Source organism: Sciurus vulgaris (assembly GCF_902686455.1).
Source record: "Sciurus vulgaris genome assembly, chromosome: X".
NCBI classification, from domain to species: Eukaryota; Metazoa; Chordata; class Mammalia; order Rodentia; family Sciuridae; genus Sciurus; species Sciurus vulgaris.
This window is the reverse complement of record NC_136471.1, coordinates 27,878,827-27,901,312: the sequence shown is the minus strand read 5'-3', so window position 1 is coordinate 27,901,312 and position 22,486 is coordinate 27,878,827. Positions and strand designations below refer to the sequence as shown.

The 22,486-nt window shown below is 35.3% G+C and overlaps 1 protein-coding gene across 7 annotated transcripts in view; it reads right to left on the bottom strand.

Moving 5' to 3' along the window:
• TENM1 (teneurin transmembrane protein 1) overlaps positions 1 to 22,486 on the bottom strand; it is a 753,664-nt gene that overhangs the window by 315,914 nt on the left and 415,264 nt on the right. For all 7 annotated transcript variants that reach the window (XM_079123321.1, XM_079123316.1, XM_079123318.1 and 4 more), the window contains one exon: positions 14,780 to 15,020. In XM_079123321.1, the coding sequence (XP_078979447.1) occupies positions 14,780 to 15,020 (241 nt within the window). The remainder of the gene's footprint in view (positions 1 to 14,779; positions 15,021 to 22,486) is intronic.

The window sequence follows — 22,486 nt, the reverse complement described above, 5'->3', positions numbered from 1 at the left end:
CAGGGTGCATATACAACTCACTCATAAATGCCTGAAACATTCACCCTTACTGACCAAACAAGGAAATATTTTTAAGATATGGAGAATAGAAAGCATTTTTATTTCAATTTTTAAAATTGCCTCTCAAATTGTTTCCCTCCTGCACCTGTCACAAGTCATAAATTTAAAAACTGAACTACTGATTAAAACATGCAGAATATATAATAATCATAGCAACTGAAACAGTATTAACTCCCTCAGTATTAACTCCACCTAAGAAATGGTCAAATTCAGCTTTGTGCTATGCTTTAAAGCTCAGTAGCCACAATCCCATTCGAGCACAGGATAATTTGTGGGAATCAGGACTTTCTTCCCATGAAATGTTCTCTTTCTACTTCCTTATTGTGGTGATTTAAGAGTTCAAAGACAAAACACATCAGTTTCCTTTAATTATTTAGTGACAGCAGAGGGAGATAAACAAGGAAAGGTCAACTTCAAAATAATAGTGAATTTATGCACTTCTTTGACCTCTAAATATGCATCTTATTTGGCAAATATATTAAACTAGACTTTATTTTCTCCATATGTCATTTTCAATACTTAGGAAAACCATCATGAATTCACAGGACACAGAATAGATATGGCCAGTTGGAACCTAAACCAACACAATTTTTATTTTTCAGTACAAAACATAAAGTTTTATTTATTCATATTAGAGTGAGAATGACAATACAATGAAAGACATTGAAATTGAATCAGAGGTTTATAGTATGAACCAAGGAATGGTAGATTGCTATAGAAGTTGTTACATCTTAAATCTTGTGTCCATGAAGGGCTTTGTTTTCTAAATGGATTTATTTAACAAAGTTTTAATGACAACCTATTTTGTATCCGGCAAAATGACTTCACAGACTAGTCTTGCACTGCCCTAACACTGTTCCCTTCCTTACACTTGCCTGCCATTAGTATTACCCCCTGACAAACAGGCAAATGTAGAATCTTCTTCATTTTGTTTCGGATATTGGAAATTCTGAAGAAATCACAATTGTTCAATTTTATTTCACTTGTTTGGGGGCTTCACCTTGAATTAACAAACTTGCGATTAATTAGACTACAACTAACCGGAAAGCTCAATTGATCAGTATTCTTTCAATGGAGGAGCAAGTAATAAGAAGCAAGTCACAGAATGACAGAGATTGTAAAATCAGAGTATTTCAAATATTTAACTTCATTCCCTCATCTGATTATTGAGGAAAATGAGGCTGAGAGGGAAAAAGTAATGTCGAGTTTGCAGTTATTGAGTGGCAGAACTGGCCTTGGACTCGAGATTTGTAACTCTAAACCCATTGCTTTTTTACCTACTCAGAGGAGGACATTCAAAATTGGTAGAGGATATCCTGGGGCCAAGAGATATTTTGCTCATGTACAATATCCTCTATATCTAGAGCACTGTACAATAAAATTTCATGTTTGAAATGACAACTCTGGTAACTATAATATTTTCAATTATAAAAGATTAAATTATGATCATTTGGATTAAAATGGAAAGTGTATTCATAATTAAGAATAGTTTTCAACAAGAATGGCAATTTTTGAAAAGTTCCATTTAACCTTAAGCTAATCACCAAATCCAATTAACCAGATCTTCCCAGTTTTCTGGGCATTTAAGCTCATCAAGATTTTAATATAAATAGAATAAAAACTGGATGATGTCTCCAGGCAGGGAAATTTAACTGAACCATACATATTCACCAGAAGATAAAAAGGGAGACTTGTGGTTCTTTATATACCAGAGATGAATTGTTAACAATTGGAATAGTTGTATGGAGACTTCCATTTCAGCTCCAAATCTTATTCCAGCTACCAATAGGATACATTAATAAAAATTTCTGAGACCCTGTTACACATCTTTAAATTGGGCATAATTTCTATTATGTCTACTTCCCAGGGCTGTTTAGAGTTTGAAATTAGATAATAAGTGTAAGTATTTTAGACGATTGAGAATTATCCATACATACTTACATATGCACATGCCTATATGTGCATATACACACACATGCTTACATGTATACATTACATAAAATCTGAGTTTTTTAATAAAATTTATTCAGCTACTAAAAATGAACCAGCCATGCTGCCATAAATTTTCTAAGTAATTGACCATTCACTATGTTAATTACAAAGTTTGAAAGATTAGACTGTCATAGATAAAAGATAATTATTTTAGTTGAAAGTTAGGGGAAATAAAAGATTGTAAACATTTTATGCCAAAAGAAATTAAATTTACTTAAGAAGCTAATATCATATTGTAGTTGATATTTTCACAAACTAGAAATAGTCATTTATATTAGCATCTATTTTGTTAATGCAAGTCTTGAGAATACATATCACTATTAAATATTTTCATCAAAAACAAGTCATCATCTAGTATATTGTGTATGTCCGATATAGATGAGAAGTTTGAGTTAAGATCATGGATTGGCAATGACAGTTATTTGCTTTTGGGAATATGATTTATATTTGAAAGTCAATTTTAAGTAAGGGTAGGAGGATACATTATCACTTTCTACTGTGAGAATAACTGAGGCAAATTTTTACACATATGATATATATTAATTCCTGAAGTTTCTGTCATCATCACTTATGTGCTCTTGTTGAGACTTAGCAACTTGGGAAGCCTCTACTGCTATGTGGAATCACATAGTTTCTTCAGCAGTATGTAATGATGCCTGCACATTTCTATGTCCTTTACCATTAAAGAAACTTGCTCTCTAACTTGATATGCCAATTTCTTCCTGTTCTTCCAATTCATAACATCACCATCCTGATGACCACTGTGTACCTCCTCATGGAATATAGTTCTTTTTTTATTCCTCTTCCAATTTGCATGAAACTTTTACCTAGATTCAGCTTCCTTTCAATCTTCCATCCCATTTCAAAAGAGGAGTCTACTTTTTGTTTCCATTTTCTTATCTCTTACCCATTCTTCAAACCCAAGGCAGTGTAGCTTCAGTTTCACCACATTACTGAAATTGGCTGCTTAAAAGTTTGTAATTGACAGATTCAATCAATAGTCTCTTCTCATCCATGTTTTATTTGGCTCCTTTGTGGCATTTGAAAATCATGATCACCATCTCCTTGCAATTTTTCCCTCTCTTGTTTGTGCTCTTGCATGATTAGTCCTCAATTATTTACTCTGGCTTTTTCTCCTTCTTGGACTGCTACGATAAAAGTGTTTTCATGGTGTTGTTTATAGCCTTCTCTTAGTCTTGCATTGAACTTACTAAGTTATTCAAGATATCCTCTATCATTCACAGAAATTCAATTACTATATCTACCAATTAACCATGCCTATCATGAGCGCTAGAATCAGATATACCTGGTTTGAACTAGTTCCACTACTTACTAACTGGTGACCTTGTGGCATGTTGTTCAACTTTTCTACACCTCAGTTTTTAAAACTGCAAGTTGGAATAAATGGTATAATTCCTTAGCAAATACTTGGCACGTGGTAAACATTCAGTAAGTGGGAAGAGAAAATGTTTCTCTCCCTTCCTCTCTGCACCTAGATACATATTTTCAACAATTTATTGGATATAGGACACTTTGACCTGGATATCCCACACAGATATTCCAGTATTTCCAAAGCAGAATTCATTCTCTGCTTCTACCAACTTCTGTTCTTGATTTTAAATATTTACTCCATCTATAGTTTCCTGCTCAGATAGTCTGTCTGTGCATCCTATAAAATTTTTGTTGAAAAGTATGAGCCAAGTGCTAAAGAATATTAGTAAGAAAAGACATAATTCCTTATTTAAGTTGTGATGGGGGATAAAGACAAATAAATAAAAGATTTGTGGTACAAATATACAATGAACTAGAGGTTCTAATAGATATATGTACAGGGAGCTATGAGATCACAGATTAAGAATTTCTAAATGAAAGTTGAGGTGGGGAGGTTGCTAAATTCTGAATGTTTGTGTCCCTCTAAAATTCATAAGGTGGAATCTAATCCCTCATGTGTTACATTAAGAAGTGGGGCTTTTGAGAGGTGATTCGGTTGTAAGGGTTCCACATTTATGGATAGGATTAATGCCCTCATAAAAGAGGCTTCAGGGAACTTGTCCCCTTCTTCCATTTAAAAAAGACACCATAAGAAGGGGCCATCTATGAGGAATGGGCCGTCACCCCAGAAGAAATTAAGTCTTCTGGGGCCTTGATCTTAAGATTTCACAGCCTTCAGAACTGTTAGGAATAATTTTATATGGTTCATAGAATACCCAGTCTAAGTTATTTTGTTAAAGTACTTGAATTGACTAAGATAGAGGTAAAGGCAGGTAAAGGAAGACATCTAAGGTATCTTTGACTTCTTTCTCCCTTCTTTTTGAATCTCCTCTCCCATCTTCCAAATTCCATTCAACCAAGTCCTACAACATTATTAGCCTCAATAAGATTAACATTTTTGGCTACAACAACTAAAATGTTAATCTTATTGAGGCTAATAGTATCATCAATAATACAAGTAACAATAACTGCTAGCAAGGATGTGAGGAAAATGTACACTTACACATTGCTGGTGAAAGTGCAAATTAGTTCAACCACTTTGGAAAGCAGTATGAAAGTACCTCAAACTAGGAATAGAACAACCATATGACCCAGCTATCCCACTCCATGATATTTATCTAAAAGAATTAAAATTAGAATACTATAGTGATAAAAATATGTCAATGTTTACAGCAGCACAATTCACAATAGTCAAGTTATGGAACCATTCCTAGTGCCAGTTGATAGGTGAATGGATTAAGAAAATGTGGTATATGTATACAATGGAGTTCTGTTCAGTCATAAGGAAGAATGAAATTGTCATTTGCTGGTAAATGGATGGAACTGAAGAATATCATGCTAAGTGAAATAAGCCAGAATCAGAAAATTGAGGGTCAAATATTTCCTCTCATATGTTGAAGCTAGAAGAAAAGAGGAATAAAAAGAGGGGTCTCAGAAAAATAGAAGGGAGATCAGTAGAGTAGAATAGGGAGAGAGGAAGAGGAAAAATAGGAAGAGGAAAAATAGAGAGGAAGAGGAAGTAGAGAATGAAGTTAACCAAATTATGCTATGTGCATGCAGGAATATATCACAATGCATTTCAATTTTATATATAACTATAATGTACCAATTAAAAATGAATAAAAGAGAGACCAATAGTGTAGAATAACTGCATCAAGGGGAGGGAGGAAGGGAAGAAATGAGGAAGTACTGGGGATTAAAATGGAGCAAACTATGTTATATACATTTATGAATATGGCAAAATGAACCACACTGTTATGTATAAATATAATGCACTAATACAAACATTAAAATGCTTAACATTTTAGAGGAAAGGTGGCTCTCTCCCCCACTACAATGTAAGCTCATTAAAGGCAGGGTTTTTGTCTTTGTTGTAGCCTCATTTAAAGTACTTTCATTATATACTTTCTTATATCTTTGCATACACACAAATTTTTTTTAACAGAACAGAGACACAGATGTTACTGTTTATTTGCTTATCTGTTTGCCAAAGGGAGAAATTCTTTTTGAGCTTTCCTGTTCTTTAAATGGAATACTGAGTACCACCTTTTCACAACTCTTGCAGAGACATTTCAAAGACCCCAAGACTTGACCTGATCTTATCTTTCACATTTAAAGCTACAAACATTTCTGTGTTGTGGATTTAATGAAGAACCAGCTGGTTTCTCCCAAAGGGAGAGGTTTACTGTTATGTCTTTGATACACACACACACACACACACACACACACACACACACACACACACACACCTGTTGAAAATCAGAATAATAAACAGGAAAATCACTTTCTGCTACTTCAAATGTACTTCATACTTTCTGTAAAATATAATAAGCAAGTGTCTGTTAACAACATGATAATGAAGATATGTATTATGATTAACTAGATAAGTAACTTTGTAGTTAATAAGGTTGTTAAAAATTGTTTTCTCTCTTGCTCAAAACCCTGCATTTCTGTTTTAAATATACAATCTGAGGTAGGAAAGTATATAAGGTAAGGGGAGGCAAAAAGGAGATACAGAGATTCCTCTAAAATTTAATTGTTGGTGGATATATAGTACATCAACCAACAAACTTTTAAAAATTCTCTAAAATACCTATTTATGTTCACATTTGGATTGCTAAATAAATCTTCTCCTTAATAATATCAGATATTCTTTCACCTATGGTGAAATTTTCTTTCCTTATAAAATGAAATAAATTGTGCTTGCTTATGGCTTTGTTTTGAAATGAACTTAAGAATAAACAATTAAAAAGAATATTTAAAAATAATACCACCACCAAAGAGATTAGTAACTGCATCATAATGACCTCCAAAATATTGTTTCTCAATGCCTAAGTACTTAGACTATTATAGATATATTTTTACTCTCAATATGTAAAACATATTTTTGAGGATACAGAATTCTTTTTCATGTAAATTTAACATATTCTACATCCATCGTTTGGTGTAGACTGAAAAGCTTGGTTGATTCCTGCTCATGTGTAGTAAACAGGATTTATAGGTCATAGATTAGTTCTAAGAAGTCTTTTCCTGTCTTTAAAAGAATCTTTAAATCTGTGGCTGAAGATAGATTTTGCTAACCCCAGTGCTGTTAAAGGTTTAAAGCATGAAATATTGTTAGATCTAAGCTCTGCATATGTACATTCTGAGTTTTTTTCCTTGCTACTCATTATTGAAGGAAAAAATATGTCTGTAAATCTATTTTTCCATTGCAAATGTCCTATGGAAAATGCTACTTATAAATATTAGGTAGATTTTAGTACTACTAAATAATAAAGAATTATAACTGGTACTAGAGAACTTACATTTATGGGTTAACATGTAAAGGCTATTACTCCATAGATATTTAAATCACTGCCATTGCCCTTAATGAATATTTCTTCCAAATGGTTCTTATTTCCCCAAGACAGACACTAGCTCTATGAGTGTGGAAACAAGCATTAGTCATATAGGTTTCTTTTCTCTTTTCAATCCTTGACAACATCTCCTCCACCAATGGCCTTTGCTCTTCTTTCATAAAAATCACCCTGTGGACTCCATTTAGTTGTCACATTGGCCTAAAGCCAGCAAGGACAGTTAGCCTCATACCAAACTACAGCCATCTGTCAGAATATGCTAAAAATCAATAAAGATGGTTGCTAACCACTTTTCAGGCCAGATGTGACTACTCCACACAATTCTGATTTATCTTTGTGAGCTGGGTGATCATGTTAATCTGAAACTCAGGTTTCTAAATTTAAAGCAAAATCTTTAACCAGGATGCATTTTGCTGAATAGATCATGGCTAATATTTATCAACATTGCTCTGAGAAAAAATACCATCTAAGAGTAGGTCAAGCACAATTAGTTGGGGTATTGAACCAATGCTTGGCCAAAAATTCTAATAAGCAACAGATTATCAAATAAACTTTGAGTTAGGAATGTGAACTGAGGGACAGCAAAGAGAATAATGTAGGGAAACCAAAAATGACTACAATTCCACTTAGAAGTGAATCTAGATTAGGGGGATGAGGAGCTAAGAGAACGATTCCAGTGCTCTGCAGGGAGTGAGTTAGGTTTGAATCCTGATTAAAATAAGCATCACTCCACTTAACCAAGTGTTAAAGGCAGGCCAGACCACTTGTACTCAAAGTGCTTGGATTGGAGAAACAGATAAAGGAAAGCAGTTGATTAGGATTCTGAAAAGCCAAAAGGAATAAAACTGATGTCAAGGGGATGAAAAAGGAAGGGATATGACACAGGGGAAGAAAAACAGAAATGAGGGGGAAGGAAACAGAAACGAGAGTGCAAACTATAAGTGAGTTTTAAAACACTCCTTGTGATAACCAAATTATGTGAATGCTATTAACCTATTTTTTAAATCAGAAAACAGATTAAGAAAGGTTCTGTAATTTGCCTAGGTTCGCACTGCTAATTAGAAGCAACACTGAACCTTAAAGCCATATCTGTTGGCTTCTAAAATCCAAACAACTTAACTACTTTTAAACATTTTTTTATCAAGAAGGTACAAGGCTGTGTGCCATCAAAGCTAAATGATATGGTTGGGACTGAGACTCACTTGGCAGGGAGAAAAAGAAGCTTTCTGAAGGAGAATTAAAGCATGAGAGGCTCTGTAAACTCTAATATATCCATAGATGGGCCCCTGAACAAGGATGGAGAAAACAGCAGTTTAATAATATGAATTTCAGCATGAAATTTCAACTTTTGGCCTTTACCTTGAGAATGATAGTTCATTGGTTCCATAGTCATTATCTCTCAGTATTAGAAAGAAAATACTTTCTCATAGAATAATTAACCTGGTCAAAAGGGTTTAAATGGCAGTGGAGGAAAAGGGAAAGGAATAATATGAAGAATTGTGCCTAATATGACTTAAATGGATACTGTTGACTAGGTATGACTTTGTGTTATGATATGCTTTTACCAGAATACCCTTTTCTCCATTATCATCTCATTTCTCCTAATTTTATAAAAATGATTTCAGGCAATTTTCTCAAGGAAATTTCCACTTTTCCCCTTTTACCTACTTCAACACTTCCTTGGCCATCATTATTCCCATTTTGGTTAGGTCCACCATCCCCAAATGTTTCTACTTTTGGATTACTTAAATATAACAAAGCACACATCATGGTTTTATTTATCTCGCTTTGCCCCCACACACTACTACAGAAAGGCATTAATGCATAGTGGTTAAATGTGAAGACCTTAGATTCATAAGCTGTATTCAAAACCTGATGTGGTTCCATTTTGTTGTATTATGGGATCTTATGAAGCTCTTTAACTTCTCAGAACCTCAGTTTCTTCAGTTGTGTATGGTGGCACTAATAGTAACTACCACAGGGGCTGGGGTTGTACCTCAGTGGTAGAGGGCTTGCCTAGCACATGTGAGGCACTGGGTTTGATCCTCAGCACCACATAAAAATAAATAAATAAAATAAAGGTACCATGTCTACCTATGACTAGAAAAAATTAAGAAAAAATTAGTACCAGGGCTGGGATCGTAGTTCAGTGGTGGAGCACTGTGTGAGGCACTGAGTTTGATTCTCAGCACCACATATAAGTAAATGAATAAAATAAAGGTTCATCAACAACTAAAAATTTTTAATAGTACCTGCCATAAAGGGGCACTAGTGTAAGGATTATAGGAACTGGTTCATAAGGGACTTGGAGCAGTGCTTCATATATAGCAATGCTATATATTTAGCTATTATTGTTATGAATACTAGACCTTAAGTTTTTGAAGTTCATGGATTCCCATTCTTCATAGTAGTCTCAGTGCACAAGGAATTACCAATAAATGCTTGCTGAATACCTTACTGGGTGGGATGCACTCAAAAATCCACAGACTGGGAGATATATGTGAATACTGAATGCTTAAAGAACAGATAAAAGCTAATGTGACTCTCTAAATGGTAGTGACTCCGAATTCTTCTCCTTTGCCAGAAGATCAGTGCTAGGTCTTTATATCAAATAAATAATATTTATTGTACACTATCTAGGAGTCTGGCTCTGAACAGATATTTCACATGTGTTTTCTTATTCAGTTCTTAAAACAATCCCACGAGGTAGGGCTGTCATTTTCTCCACATAAAGGATGGCACAACTGAGGTCCAGAGAAGTTGGATATGTCTTAGGTTGACAACAATATAGGTAGCTTAGTCCTGAGATGTTGAAGCACACACACATTAGTCAGCCTCTCCAGCTTTGGCAACATGCCCATCTTCCCAGGTTGCAAAAGATCCCTCACCCAAAATAGATAATCCAGGTATTAGGTATACTAAAAGAAGGTCTGGAGGTATGGTAAAAATGCTAATGATTTGTGAGAAAGGGAAGGATCAGGACAGAGAACAGCTCTGAATGTACTAAGTAGCCAGGGCATTGATTCTCTGAATGACAGTAGGCAGGCAGCAATCCAAAAGATGTTTTGGAGGTTGATCACAGCACAGTCTCACAAAGCCTCACAAGTATGTATCATCAAAACATGGGGAAGGGGGTTGGTGCTAAAGAGCGGAATACAGTGATGAAAGAGTATATTCTACTTAAAAGTTTACCAAGAAAGGAAGTGGAATAATGTATGTGTTTACTTAGGGAATATTGTGAACATAAGGATGGAAACACTTTTAATTAGAGAAAGGGACAAAAAGTAGAAGCATGATATATGGTTATTATTATTGCTATTATTATTACTACCATTTATCAAGTGCTTACTATGTTCCTTGGTGCTCTAAGCACATTGCTAGTATAAACTCATTTAATCCTCACAACAGCCTTATGAAGTTGTTGTTCATTAAAAGGCATCTGACTGTTCTAAATGAATTAAAATTCTATCCCAGAGTGGTGAAAGGTCTTGTAGATTGGATCACCTAGTCACAGTTGATAAAGTTTCAGAGACTATGGCATGGGTAAAATGTGGCAAAAGACTGGAGATGGCACCAGGCATGGTGGCATATGCCTGTAATCCTAGCAATTCTGGAGGGTAAGGCAGGAGGATCTTGAGTTCAAAGTAAGCCTTAGCAAAAGTGAGATGCTAAGCAACTCAATGAGACCCTGTCTCTCTAAATAAAAGGCAAAATAGGGCTGGGGATATGGTTCAGTGGTCGAGTGCCCTGAGTTCAATCCCCAGTAACCTCCCCCCCAAATAAAGAGAGACTGGAGATGGCAAACACTAGCTTTAGTTTTCAAAAGTGATAGGAAGTATATGGGCTCCTTTGACCAGATCATGAAACATCATGAGGATTAAATTAAGTATTTTAGAACAGGTTATTAAAAGAAAGGTTTGTGTGCACCTAAGGGAAAAAGTAGTAACCATGAGAAGACAGAATAAATTCTCTATGAAGAGGAAGTCATACTAAATAAATATAATTTCATTTATATTTTTGAATGGTTATTAGATTGTCAAATCAGTAAAAATGTAGGCATACAGTATCTAAATATTAGCAAATCATCTGACAAGGTCCCTTGATATACCTGTGAACAAATGGAGACGTATAGGTTATATGCTAGTAAAAGAATGCTGCCTGACAGATAAAGGTCAACCTGCAGGAAGGTTTCTAGTGGCATGCCACGGAGCTCTGATCTTGATCTAGTTCTAAGTAAAAATTTTTTAATGACTTAGATAAAAATGAGAAGCATATCAAGCAAACTGACATAATGCACAAATATTGGAGTAAAGCAAACACCATGCATTGCAGAATCAGAATTTGGCTATACCTCCACATGCTAACAACATGAAACTGAATTAGGCCAGATCAAGGCCCTAAACATATTTCTACCAACACTCCCTTTCTCAAACATACAATTAAAAGTTTCAGTTTTATTATTGTAGAATAAAATATGGCTTAGCCTTGGAACTTGTTAAGAAAAGTTTAGGTGTTTATTTACTAGTATTCTCAATGTACATCATTATTGCCATGTGACCAACCAAAGAAATAATCATTAAACAAGGGAGGTGACTGATTGTTGGTCATAGCCCACAACTCTAATGCATCAGTCAAGGTGACTGGTAAGAGTCTCATTTAAGGGGCATCAATCAGATCTGTTCTCAGCTCTTGCTCAAGATGCATCCATAGGTGGCCATGTTACTTTGTTCGAACATATCATTTTTGTCTCCCTGTAGCCTCAGGTGACTGAAAGAATACCCGACAGGATTTACTAAGACACTTAAACACAGTATAGTAGAAAAGAGATGAATTGGGTTAATCAAATTCCCTTTCTTAGATTTCTGAACCTAGAAATATAAAGAGAATTAAACAGTTAGAAATGAGACATTATAGCTAAAGGAATAAGGTGAAAGTTGTCAGGAGGTACACGTGGAGTCATGTGGTGCAGTGGAACCATATATTTCTATGAAAAATTAGAAAATCTGCAATAGAAAAAAGAAAGATTGGGCCAATGGAAAAAATATGCTATTAGGCAAAGAAAGATATTGGAAAAAAAATGGAAAACATTTCTGGGTTTTTATTTATGTTAGAGATCTCTAGGCTGTGCTCTTCCTTTGGATGTTGACCAGTGCTTTCTGGGTTCCCAGGGACTAATATCACACACATTGAAAAGATATTCTCAATTAGTCAAGGCAACCAGAATTCACTCTGCTCCCTGCAACCAGAGAACCTAATAATTCACACCTGCATTCAGTCTTGAACATTACCTTTCAAGAACTGTTTGGACAGACTGGAGTGTGTTTTAAAGGAGACCAAGAAGGGAGATTTGAAACCAGTAAATTGTGAAGAACAGGTGAAGGAACTGGGGAACCATTTCACCCAAAGAGTAGACTCAAGAGTGAAGGGCTATCAGGTATGAGAGGAGTTTTATTTATTCTATGAGACCGTAAAATTAGATCAGGGGAAGATGGGCGGAATTAAGAAGGGTCAGGTTTTGGTTCAAAAATAACCTTCCAACCATTAGAGTAGACAGAGGGGAACAGGGAAGGGAGAAAAAAAGAAAGAGGAAGCACTGGGCAATAAAATGGAGGAAATTCTATTCCATTCATATATTATTATGTCAAAATGGACCCCTATTATGTATAACTAGAATGCACTAATAAAAAACATTTTTTAAAAAGACAAAAAAAGAGGGGAAATACCTTCTAGTAGTGGTTTAAGGCATAATAACATTACTTTTCAATTGTGTAGTGCTTTACAGTATATGAGGCACTGTATAAAGTATCTCTACTAACTTGACTTTCCTAACAACTGGCTATGGAAGGCATTTTTTGGGGGGGTGGGGGTGGAGGAATAAACCTAGGGCCTTGTATAGACCAACTACACACTCTACCACTGTGCTACAGTTCCAGCCCTAGCAGGCATTTTTGTATTATTTTTTTACAGATGAGGAATCTGAGAATTGGAGAGGTTCTGCTACACAGCTCATGCACAAGTTCCTGTACACCCACAGTAACCTTTTATTGACTAAATTTGAAATGAACATTTTAAAGTATATATTTTGGAAAATCCTAGCTGATCAATCTGATAAGGCTTCTAGATATTTTTAACTCATTTTTGTGATGCTGAATATATTTTCAAATGTACTAAAAAGGGTCTCTGCTCAATCTTACATGAAAACTTATGTTCTTCTCTGCGTCTTATGAAACTGAGACCAATTAATATATTCCTTGCATAGATACAGAAGGTCCGTGGGTGCAGTTTGTACAAACATGCCTAGATGTACATTTCAAATAAGAATAGTTTTCTCTCTCCATTTGCCTGAGCCCATGCCCACCCTCCTTCCAGATTTCCTGTTATTTGGCTTCAAAGAGGAAAGGAGTATGTGTACTTGTCAGAATTGCTAGTTAACCATATTTGCCCACTGCTTCCTCAGTACTCTATCACTAAGCTTTGCAAGAAATCAATAGAAGAATGAGGAAATCACCACTGTTTGAAAACTCTTTGAAGAAGATATACATTATTCTGTTTGCTCATTTCCCTCTTTTAATTGAAAAACATACACAAACCATGCTATTAGTACTGTTCCATTTGTGTTATATTCCCTATAGGTGCTGACTGCCATGTTTTCTCTTGAGAGATGGCAGGGAACAAAACAGTTTATGAGCCCATTTAATCTGATAAGTGATAGATGATACAGAGTTTATCTGACTTGAGCCATAGTACTTTCCAATTGTTGATGGTGACATACTCTGATGCCACAGCTGGCATTTAATTTAATATGCTGCAAAGGAAAAAAACAGTTTTGTAATATGATTTTATTAGTGCTTCCTTTCTGTTCTGATTCTCAGAAAATATTAGAAGTGTATATCAGACACAGTCTATCAAGTGGTATATTATACCCATTGGTAACATACAAATGTCTTTAGGAAAAGTTAAAGCATACAGAAAAGAGTGTAAACTTCTTGAATTTAAAAGATGAACAGAATTCTGGGTTTTATTAGTTCATGTTTTGCTAAAAGAAAGTTGAAATTTTTTGGTGATACTAAGGATTGAACCTAGGGCCTTGTGCATGCCAGGACTTGCTCTACTACTGAACCACACCCCTAGTCCTGAAAGCTGTAATTTTGATTTAAGAACCAGTAACTAGAAATGATGATTAATTTCTCAATTAATCACATTTAGTGCTAAAGTCTATCATGACTAAGGGACCAAGAACTGTGGAGGAGTAGAATTTTAATCACATGACTAAGAGTACAGGACTGAATCTGGAAACCTAAACTGTGAAGTGACAGAAAAACAACAGCATTTCTTTTTCTCAAAAGACCAAACTTCATCCCAAAGGCCGAATCCAGTTTTTTAAAGTCACACTTATACTTCCCCTTCATGAGGCCAATCCTTTAAAAAAAAAAACATATTTAAAGGCAATTTACTTTTTCAAATGACCTTATAATAAAATGGAAACTATCACTGTTCCTTTGATTGGTTGGATTTTCCTGTAATAGTGCAGGACAATTTGACATATTCAAACAAGGGACAAATGCATTTCACTTTGAAGCTGCAGTGACAGCTTAGATAATTGTGTCATTTTATGTTTTCATGGGTATCTGACAGTGAAGTGTTTATGCATCTGCAATTTCATCTGTACATGTGTATCTGATTTGATCCGTGTCTGTGAGTGTGCCCAGATCTAGATGTATGTGCCTGAGTGCTGTGGAGGTCCCTGCCCTTTTGCCCATGTTTCTGGGTGTAAATTTGTGTGTCTCGGCAGATAACTATGGTGAGATGAGTTTCTGCAATCAGTGGAATCATCCTCTGCCAATATTTAAGTTGAGTGTGATCAATAATAGTTCAAGTACCTGGTCTCCAGTGGTATGTTGCTATTCAAGACCCAGCTGTTATGCAGATGAACTGAATCCTGTGTACTGGTTGGAGGAGCTGGAGCAGCTGGGCTGGGCTGGCTCCGAGTAGTCATTGATCTCCTTTGAAGAGAGTCCGCTGTAGGGGGTGGCTTCCTGGCACAGGTGCAGGCATGTGGAGGTGGAGGTGGCGGTGGGAGGGGTCTGAAGGTGAACTGGTTGTGTGGGCTGCTCTGCATTTCTAAAAAAGAAAGAAGAAAAACACAAAATAGAGACTTACTCTCCCTCTTGGCAGACAGGGAAACACAGCATGACAGACTTACCAGGATTTCAGATAATATAACCTGTGGTGGGGGGGAAGAGTTTTAAGTTCAGTCTCTGTAAAAATACCACTTAATTTACAAAAGCACGTGCAGCATGCTCATGAAATGTAAAACATTCACAGTTGCATTTCCATGTAAATTCTTCAGGGCTGTAGCAACTAAAAAGTAAATGAGGTCGCCTCACACAATTTGTCATAGTTTCTGCTACTGAACAAATAAATCATCAACAAGACACTAAGTTACAGAACAGAAGTGAGCTGATTTCCATCAGTTGCAAAAATCTCACTTTGGAAAATACCAGTGAAAGGCACAAATTCATTGCAAGGAAAATCATTTGGCACTTCAAATAAAAATATAAGGCCACCTTCTGGCTTACCTGAGAAAGAGCAAATCCATACTTCAGAAAAACAGCTCACAAGTGTGTAACTCATCTATGTGAAACTAATCTTTTCACTAGCCCCCTACTTTAGAGTGCTACTTGTAAAAGGTAGGCTAAAAGGAAGTGTGTTCCAGTTACTATACATATTTCCAAGGCCACGCAAAGAGTAGTCTGCACCCTCCCCCTGCCACACCTTTCTAGGAGCCCTGCCATGTTAGCAGCAGCTTAGGCAGCAGGGAGACTGTTATAATTTTTTTTCTGCTTGTTTGCGGAGGGGGCAGCCTGGGACAGCAGTCCTCAGACTTCTGTTTTTGCTATTGTTTGGTATTTTTCCACTGCTTTCCTGGCAGGCACACATAAAGACAGTGAGGTAGATTTGGCCCAATGAGAAATACCCCAATTAAACCCCTTTGAAAAGAAATCGCTATTGTAGCTGATAGCCACCTCTCTTCCATAGGAGAAACATAATAGATGTCAAGTGATTGCTTGTAACACCAGCACGTTCTGGATAAACTTTGTAGACAGCATAGCTTTGTCCCACCTCCCCAATGACTGAGAGCTGAAAAGCAGAAAAATGCTAGAGGCTTTCAATGTCTAGCAAAGGGCTCAGCTGCTTTGTGCTGAGGCCCACTATGCAGTGACTGATCACAGAATAAAATTACTTCTTTCAATTCTTCCACCTCAGACACAAATTTGAAAGACATTGGCATTTTTTTCATATTTTAAAACAATATTACTGTCCCCCGAGCATGACAAATTTTTGGTTGAATTTTCTAGTACAGGTGGTACCCCTTTTAAATAAATTTGCTTTATGACAATTTGAACAGGATAAAGAAGGGAGTGATGATCATTCATTCATATAAAGGATTCTTTTAGGTGGTCAGCTTTCTTTGTGTATTTAAAATGCTTCATGAATTTTCTAAATCACCCCCATTATTCCAGGCTCAGCCCAAATCCCATATCCACTAAAATGTCATCACTAGTACTTAACATCTCATTAATTTTTTAAGTCTCTGTGCTCATACTCATAACCATAACCATAAGTATGCTCTCCAATCTTGGAACTCAGGGAAGCATAGAATACTGGAACCCAAAGGACCTCAGAGATCCTTTCATTTTGCAGATGAGAAGACTTGTCCAGGGACACTTGACAAAAGTATAGTGGAGACTAGAACCCACATCTCCTGACTTTTTAGTCAATGATCTATTCCCTGTATTGCAGATTTTAGTAATATAAGTTCTCTTTTCCTTCTTAAGATTGAGAGACACTGAATCCTTCAAGTTTTCTGGAATTTTCATTTATGTTTATATATCTGCTTTCCTCTTAGACCATAACTCATGAAATGTAGATCAGAAGGCAGGGTAGTATAATGCTATGTATACTGGAAAGAGCATAAGATTTGGAGGTGTGACAAATCTGGGTTTAAGTTCTGCCCGTCACATAGAAGTTTAACCTCTCATTTGTAAAACAGAGATAATGATTATTTTTCCTAATGATTAAATTTATTCATATAAAGTATGTTTGAACATAGTACGTCAGTAGCTATTTGTTTACTAAATGTAAAATCATAGGGTCATCTAGTTCAGCTACAGATGAGGAACCCATGGCCCAGAGAGGTGATGTAACTTGCTCAGTTATTCAACTTGTATGAATTTGCCTGCCCATGTCTGATGATTCCCAGTCCAGGACTTTTTCTATTATGCTATTTTGGTAAGTAAATGTGACTCTTCTCTGACTAACACTTACTGTTCTTGCCATAAATTTGGTCCCTGAGTTTGCAATATTATGACATTCTCTTGATGTCCTATGTGTTTTATCTTATCACCCATAATAGACTAAATGTTTCTTAAAGCAAGGCTATCTGCTCATTCTCTTATACATCATATAGCAATGAACACAGTCCTGGGTAGAGAGCAAGATCCCTAAATGTTTTTACTAATTGAAAAGGATTTGACTGGTTGAAGGTATTGTACCCTTTGACTCTCATTCTAAAGCAGCCACTGGATATACATTCAATTGTTCACTGAGAAGTAGGTTTCTCCCTTGGAGGTCTTTTCATCAATTCTCTTCCAAAGCCATGGGGAAAAACAATACCCCGAAGGAGGACTTTAAAGTAATGCCCCTCCAAGATGTCAAAAGAGTAGTAGTGACAAACTACAGATTTGCTATCTAAAACCATGACCAGGAAAGGGTTTAATGACCTAAGGAAAGGTAAGCAAAGCATGAGATCCAGGGTTAGAGGAAGAATTACTCTTAGATAAAGGCTCAGAAAACTTTGAAACAACACATATGACATCTACTCTACTAATTGCTAGGCATTTCTATCAGCACGGTTGTTCAAAATAAAGTTTCCATTCAGTACATTTGTTCAAAAGAAGGATAATCACTTATGATCACTTGGATTAACTGCTTCATAGATTTCCTTACAATCTTTGCAACTCTTATTTTTATGAAAAATGACAAAAAATTATTTCATTGAAAATTGCAATTGTGGTATTATAATATTTCTACTGTAGGAAGAATTGCTTTATGTAGTCACTTTTTTATTATTTATATATATGTATGTTTATACATGCATATGTGCACATACATATATGCATATTTTATGTTTATCTATTTTGCTGTATGTTTTTATTCCCATATTTCATATGCTAAGTTTTCTCTATTAGTTAATACTATCTTTAACACTTTCACAATATTGGATTGTTACACTGAGTGGAATATATCCAGACCTTAAGCCCTTATGAAATGCAAATGATCTCAGATTCATTCTTTCTTTTAACCTCAGGAAAAAGATGGGGAATGCACTTGTTCCCTCCCAAATGAAGTAATTTAATCCTTGGTCTCTGTGAAATGGGATTTCCCAACATTAAACACTAATGAAAAATACATTAGTGTTCAGTGTCAGGAGCTCTAGAACACCAATTCCAGGGGGTTAAGAGTCACATGCACTCACTTGCAAATGTATCTGGCAAATGTATACTTCTGTGCTCAAGAGAGAGAAGCAAGGGAGAAGGAGAGAGTGGTAATTATGCAAATGTAGATATCCAGACATACTTATAGAGCTTTCTGAAAGTAAATTAAGTTTTCAGATGGAAAGGTCTAATTCACAGAATATACTTGGAGAGGAGCCAGTTTCAGGTTTGAGGTCCCTAGAAAAACTTGGAAAGATAATTTCTCAGAGGGAAAATTCCTCTAAACTGTAGATCTAAGATACTTTTGGTGCGGGAGAGCTGTTAAGAGAAGTTTCAGCCTTCAGAAACAACACTCTCCTTGTCTCCAAAAGGTAAGTGGGAAAGTGGTTAAAGATATATTTTTTTTCTCTTCTTGCAAATAAACCTTAATTTGGATCATGTGTTAGAGAAAGTTTTCATGAAAAATTAGAGTATCTCTGCTCAGAAACACCATGCGGCAACCTATCAGGGTGTCTATCAGGGTGTTTTGACCCTTACATTTCATTAACACATATAGTCAGTTCTGCTATAAGGTGATGCATGCATTTCTAAAATTCACTGCACTGTGCAAAATCACACATGGGAAAAAAAGTTGATGAGAAAAATGGTATTGGGGCACTACACTAAATAACACTATGATTGACACATTTTTTAAAAAAGGAACCTAGTAGAAATGCTGCCAGTTTTATACATATTAATAGTTAAGAAATACATGAATGACATACCAAATATGACAATTTACCTTTAAAATGATCTGAAGCTTGCTTTTGAAACTGGGTGTTGGAAGAGTTACAAATACTGAGTTATTGTAAAGTGGTGGAAGGAGAGTTATCTGACTAGGTCCAAAAGTTCTAACACCAGATATGGATGGGCAAGGCTCCTAGCACATGTGGTGAACTGAGATAGCCAGTAACTATTTCAGGTGTATGCATGTATGTGTTCATTTGTCTTCTTACACAGCTCATTCTGTTGTATGCAGTTTTCTGCATTTATCTAGTGCTTTTAACAGATGGAAAAACCACAGAACTTCCCTTAAGTTCAAACCGTTCTCAAATATACCTATAGCAAGAGAACAAATTAACATTTTGAAAACATCCATTGTAGCAGAATTGACTGAATATGCAAAATAATTTTATGTAGGTGTTAAAAATAAATATTGCCAGCATTACGGTAATGACAAAGAGATTATTTTTCTTGAAAAATTTGACCCCAGTAGACAGATGCCCAGTTTTCCCCAGATCTATGTAATAAACTGATCATTCTTTTCTTTAGAGAGCCTATGATACTATTCCCCCAAATACATTTTTTTTTCAAAAGTTACCATGCAGCATATGTTACCAAAAGGGGCACATATATTCCTGTAGCTCATGGTCAGAAGCTATGTCTGCACTTCCTGGGCTTAGTTTGTGTTTCACTATCTCATTGGCCACCAGGAAGGTAGCTCCTCAATTCTTTATCTGCAACTCTGGAATAAAGAGATCCCTGAAAACTGTTGTTTTAATTTTCCAATTCTTTTGGTGGAAAATCCTGACATGAAGGGATATATATATGGTCTTTATCTCATTTAGTGAATTTATATACACTTATCTGTGAATGTACTAATGCATTTTATTAAGAGGTGCTAGCCAATATCCCACATGGTGTTATATAACATTCAGAATATACACAGTACTACCTTTGCTAAATCTGAAAAATTCTAAATTCTGAGACAAGTGGACCCCTAAGGTTTTCTTGATAAGGGATTATAAGCCTATATTACTTTCAATCACTTTCCTTAACTCTTATGGGGCAATATTAATTAATACTTATGAAGACCATAGTAATCTACATGTGCAAAGAACATCAGAAAACCAAGGGTTATTGCCATAATTACATATGTCAAGTGTCTCAAGGCCAATTATGCCTGTGGTTCTTTTGGTTGCTTTTCTGAGTTGTCCTCCTAGATAAGAGAGGGAATAAAAGGAATCAGGTTTAAGGAAACAAAAGAGGTTTATTATTAGCATTAACTATTACTACTAAGTTCTAAACATATATTTACAGTACTTGTCATGAGGAGTTTTCATATTCTGTGAGGAGGTACTTTATAAATTTGCATGTTTTGGCTAATATTCATTAACTTCATAGTGCTCAAGTATCATTAAATTAATCTTAAGTGTACCTGGCTGTGGACATTTCTATTCTCAAGCTTATAATTACTATTAGAGGCTTAAATAAAATAAAGAAAATCGATTGTCAGAAGAAAACAGAGTAAACAAGTATAGTTTATCACTTCTCTGGTTAAAATACTGCTTTAATATTAATGTAACAACAATCTTTAATAAAAGTAGATTCATCAGCTAAATAAACCCTTATATTGAAAACAGAAATAAAATATATAAAAAGAGCTAATGTTTAATAAATATTTGTGTATGTATGGGCCTGTGTATGTGCAAGCCACAGTCAACAACCAAAAAATACAGGAGGGAGAAACAAGAGAATTCACAATTAAAGCAGATGACTGAATGATAAGAGTCATAGAAGCTCTGGGGGAAGGCTAGCAATAAATTATGAGGTTTCCTAATTTGAATGGGTTCAGTAGGGTTTTGGAGTATTGCATTCTGCAAGGCTCCCACTACCCTGAGACACCATGCACCCTTTGAGATTTTATAGTACATCTTTTTGAGAACTTTGAATGGTCCTCTTGCTAAAGTGAACAAGTTAGTATGCTCTGTAAATTTCTGAGTTGTTTTTTGTTAAAGACACTAGAAGTAAAGGTAAGAATCCTTTTACATGTTTGTGCTGATACCAACATTTTTACTTCCATCTCTTCATAATTTGATGTTCATCTTCAAAGGATGTGCTGGCCTACCTCCAGAAAGTCTAAACTTTCTATTTTGGAGGGCTAATTCATCAGTTTTCCTGTTTTCTAATGAGTTATACAAGCATGATGATGAGCCAAAGAACCACAAAGAGCCCTCCCCAAGTCTATCTCTCCCTGTTTCTGTTGTAGAGGAAATATAACTGTGCTGTGCACTATGTTATCATTACATAATGAAATTAACTCAATCTTAGGCACAGTAGTTAATATTATGCCAATAAGTGGCTAGTGTATTAATTCAATCTCAGATATAGATTAAGACAAAGTAGAACTTTATAATCTGGGAACAGAGAGAGAGAGAGAGAGAGAGTGAGGAGAGAGAATGACAGCTTTGGCTGTGGCAAATGCTATTTTGCTTAAGTTAAAGTAAGTCCTCAAACTAATTTTCTCTGCTGTGAAAATAAAGGATGTATACATCTTGCTTATATTTTCAGAGAAGTTTGGCAAAGTTAAAAAAAAAGAGAAATATGGAACCAATATATTTATTACCTTACAAAAATTATCATTTCTAAGTAGAATGGTAAATGCTCTACTTAATTGTACAATTTGGAATTATAAATGTCAATACTTAAATATTAATATATGATACTAATTAGCAATTAAAATTAGTGGTTGACCAAAGCCTTTTCACTATGGTCTTGAAGGAATCTCTATTATCCATTATGTACCATGAAACATGAAATAGATAATTGCCGTGTTTTATCTTACGCTGACAATGGTGCTGTGGCTTCCATTATTAGCCAGTGAAGTATATCAAAAAGAAAATATAAAAATGTAATGATCCTTAAAAATTTCATATTTAGTTTATGTTCAAACTAAAGTTGTATGTAGGTATTTCAATTATTTTCAATCCCCAAGTTCATTATTTATTTGAAAGTAGGTAATGAAGGGTTATGAATTAATTGACAGTGAATTATTTAATAAATTAGCTAATAAGAGATATTCTGGAATTTTACAGTTTTCATTTTCAGCACTTCATTTTTATTATGCTATTACAAATGGTTACCCGATATTTGTTCAAAAAGCACAGGATGAAAATCATTCTACTCTTATTTACGAAAATGAAATTCTAAATGTTTGAAGCACAAATCAAGAAAACATTACGACTGTGCCTAAAGCTCTAAAAATATTTCTCAAACTACCATATGTTAAATAGTGAGGCTATATTAAGAGTAATGGAAAAGAAAAAGCAG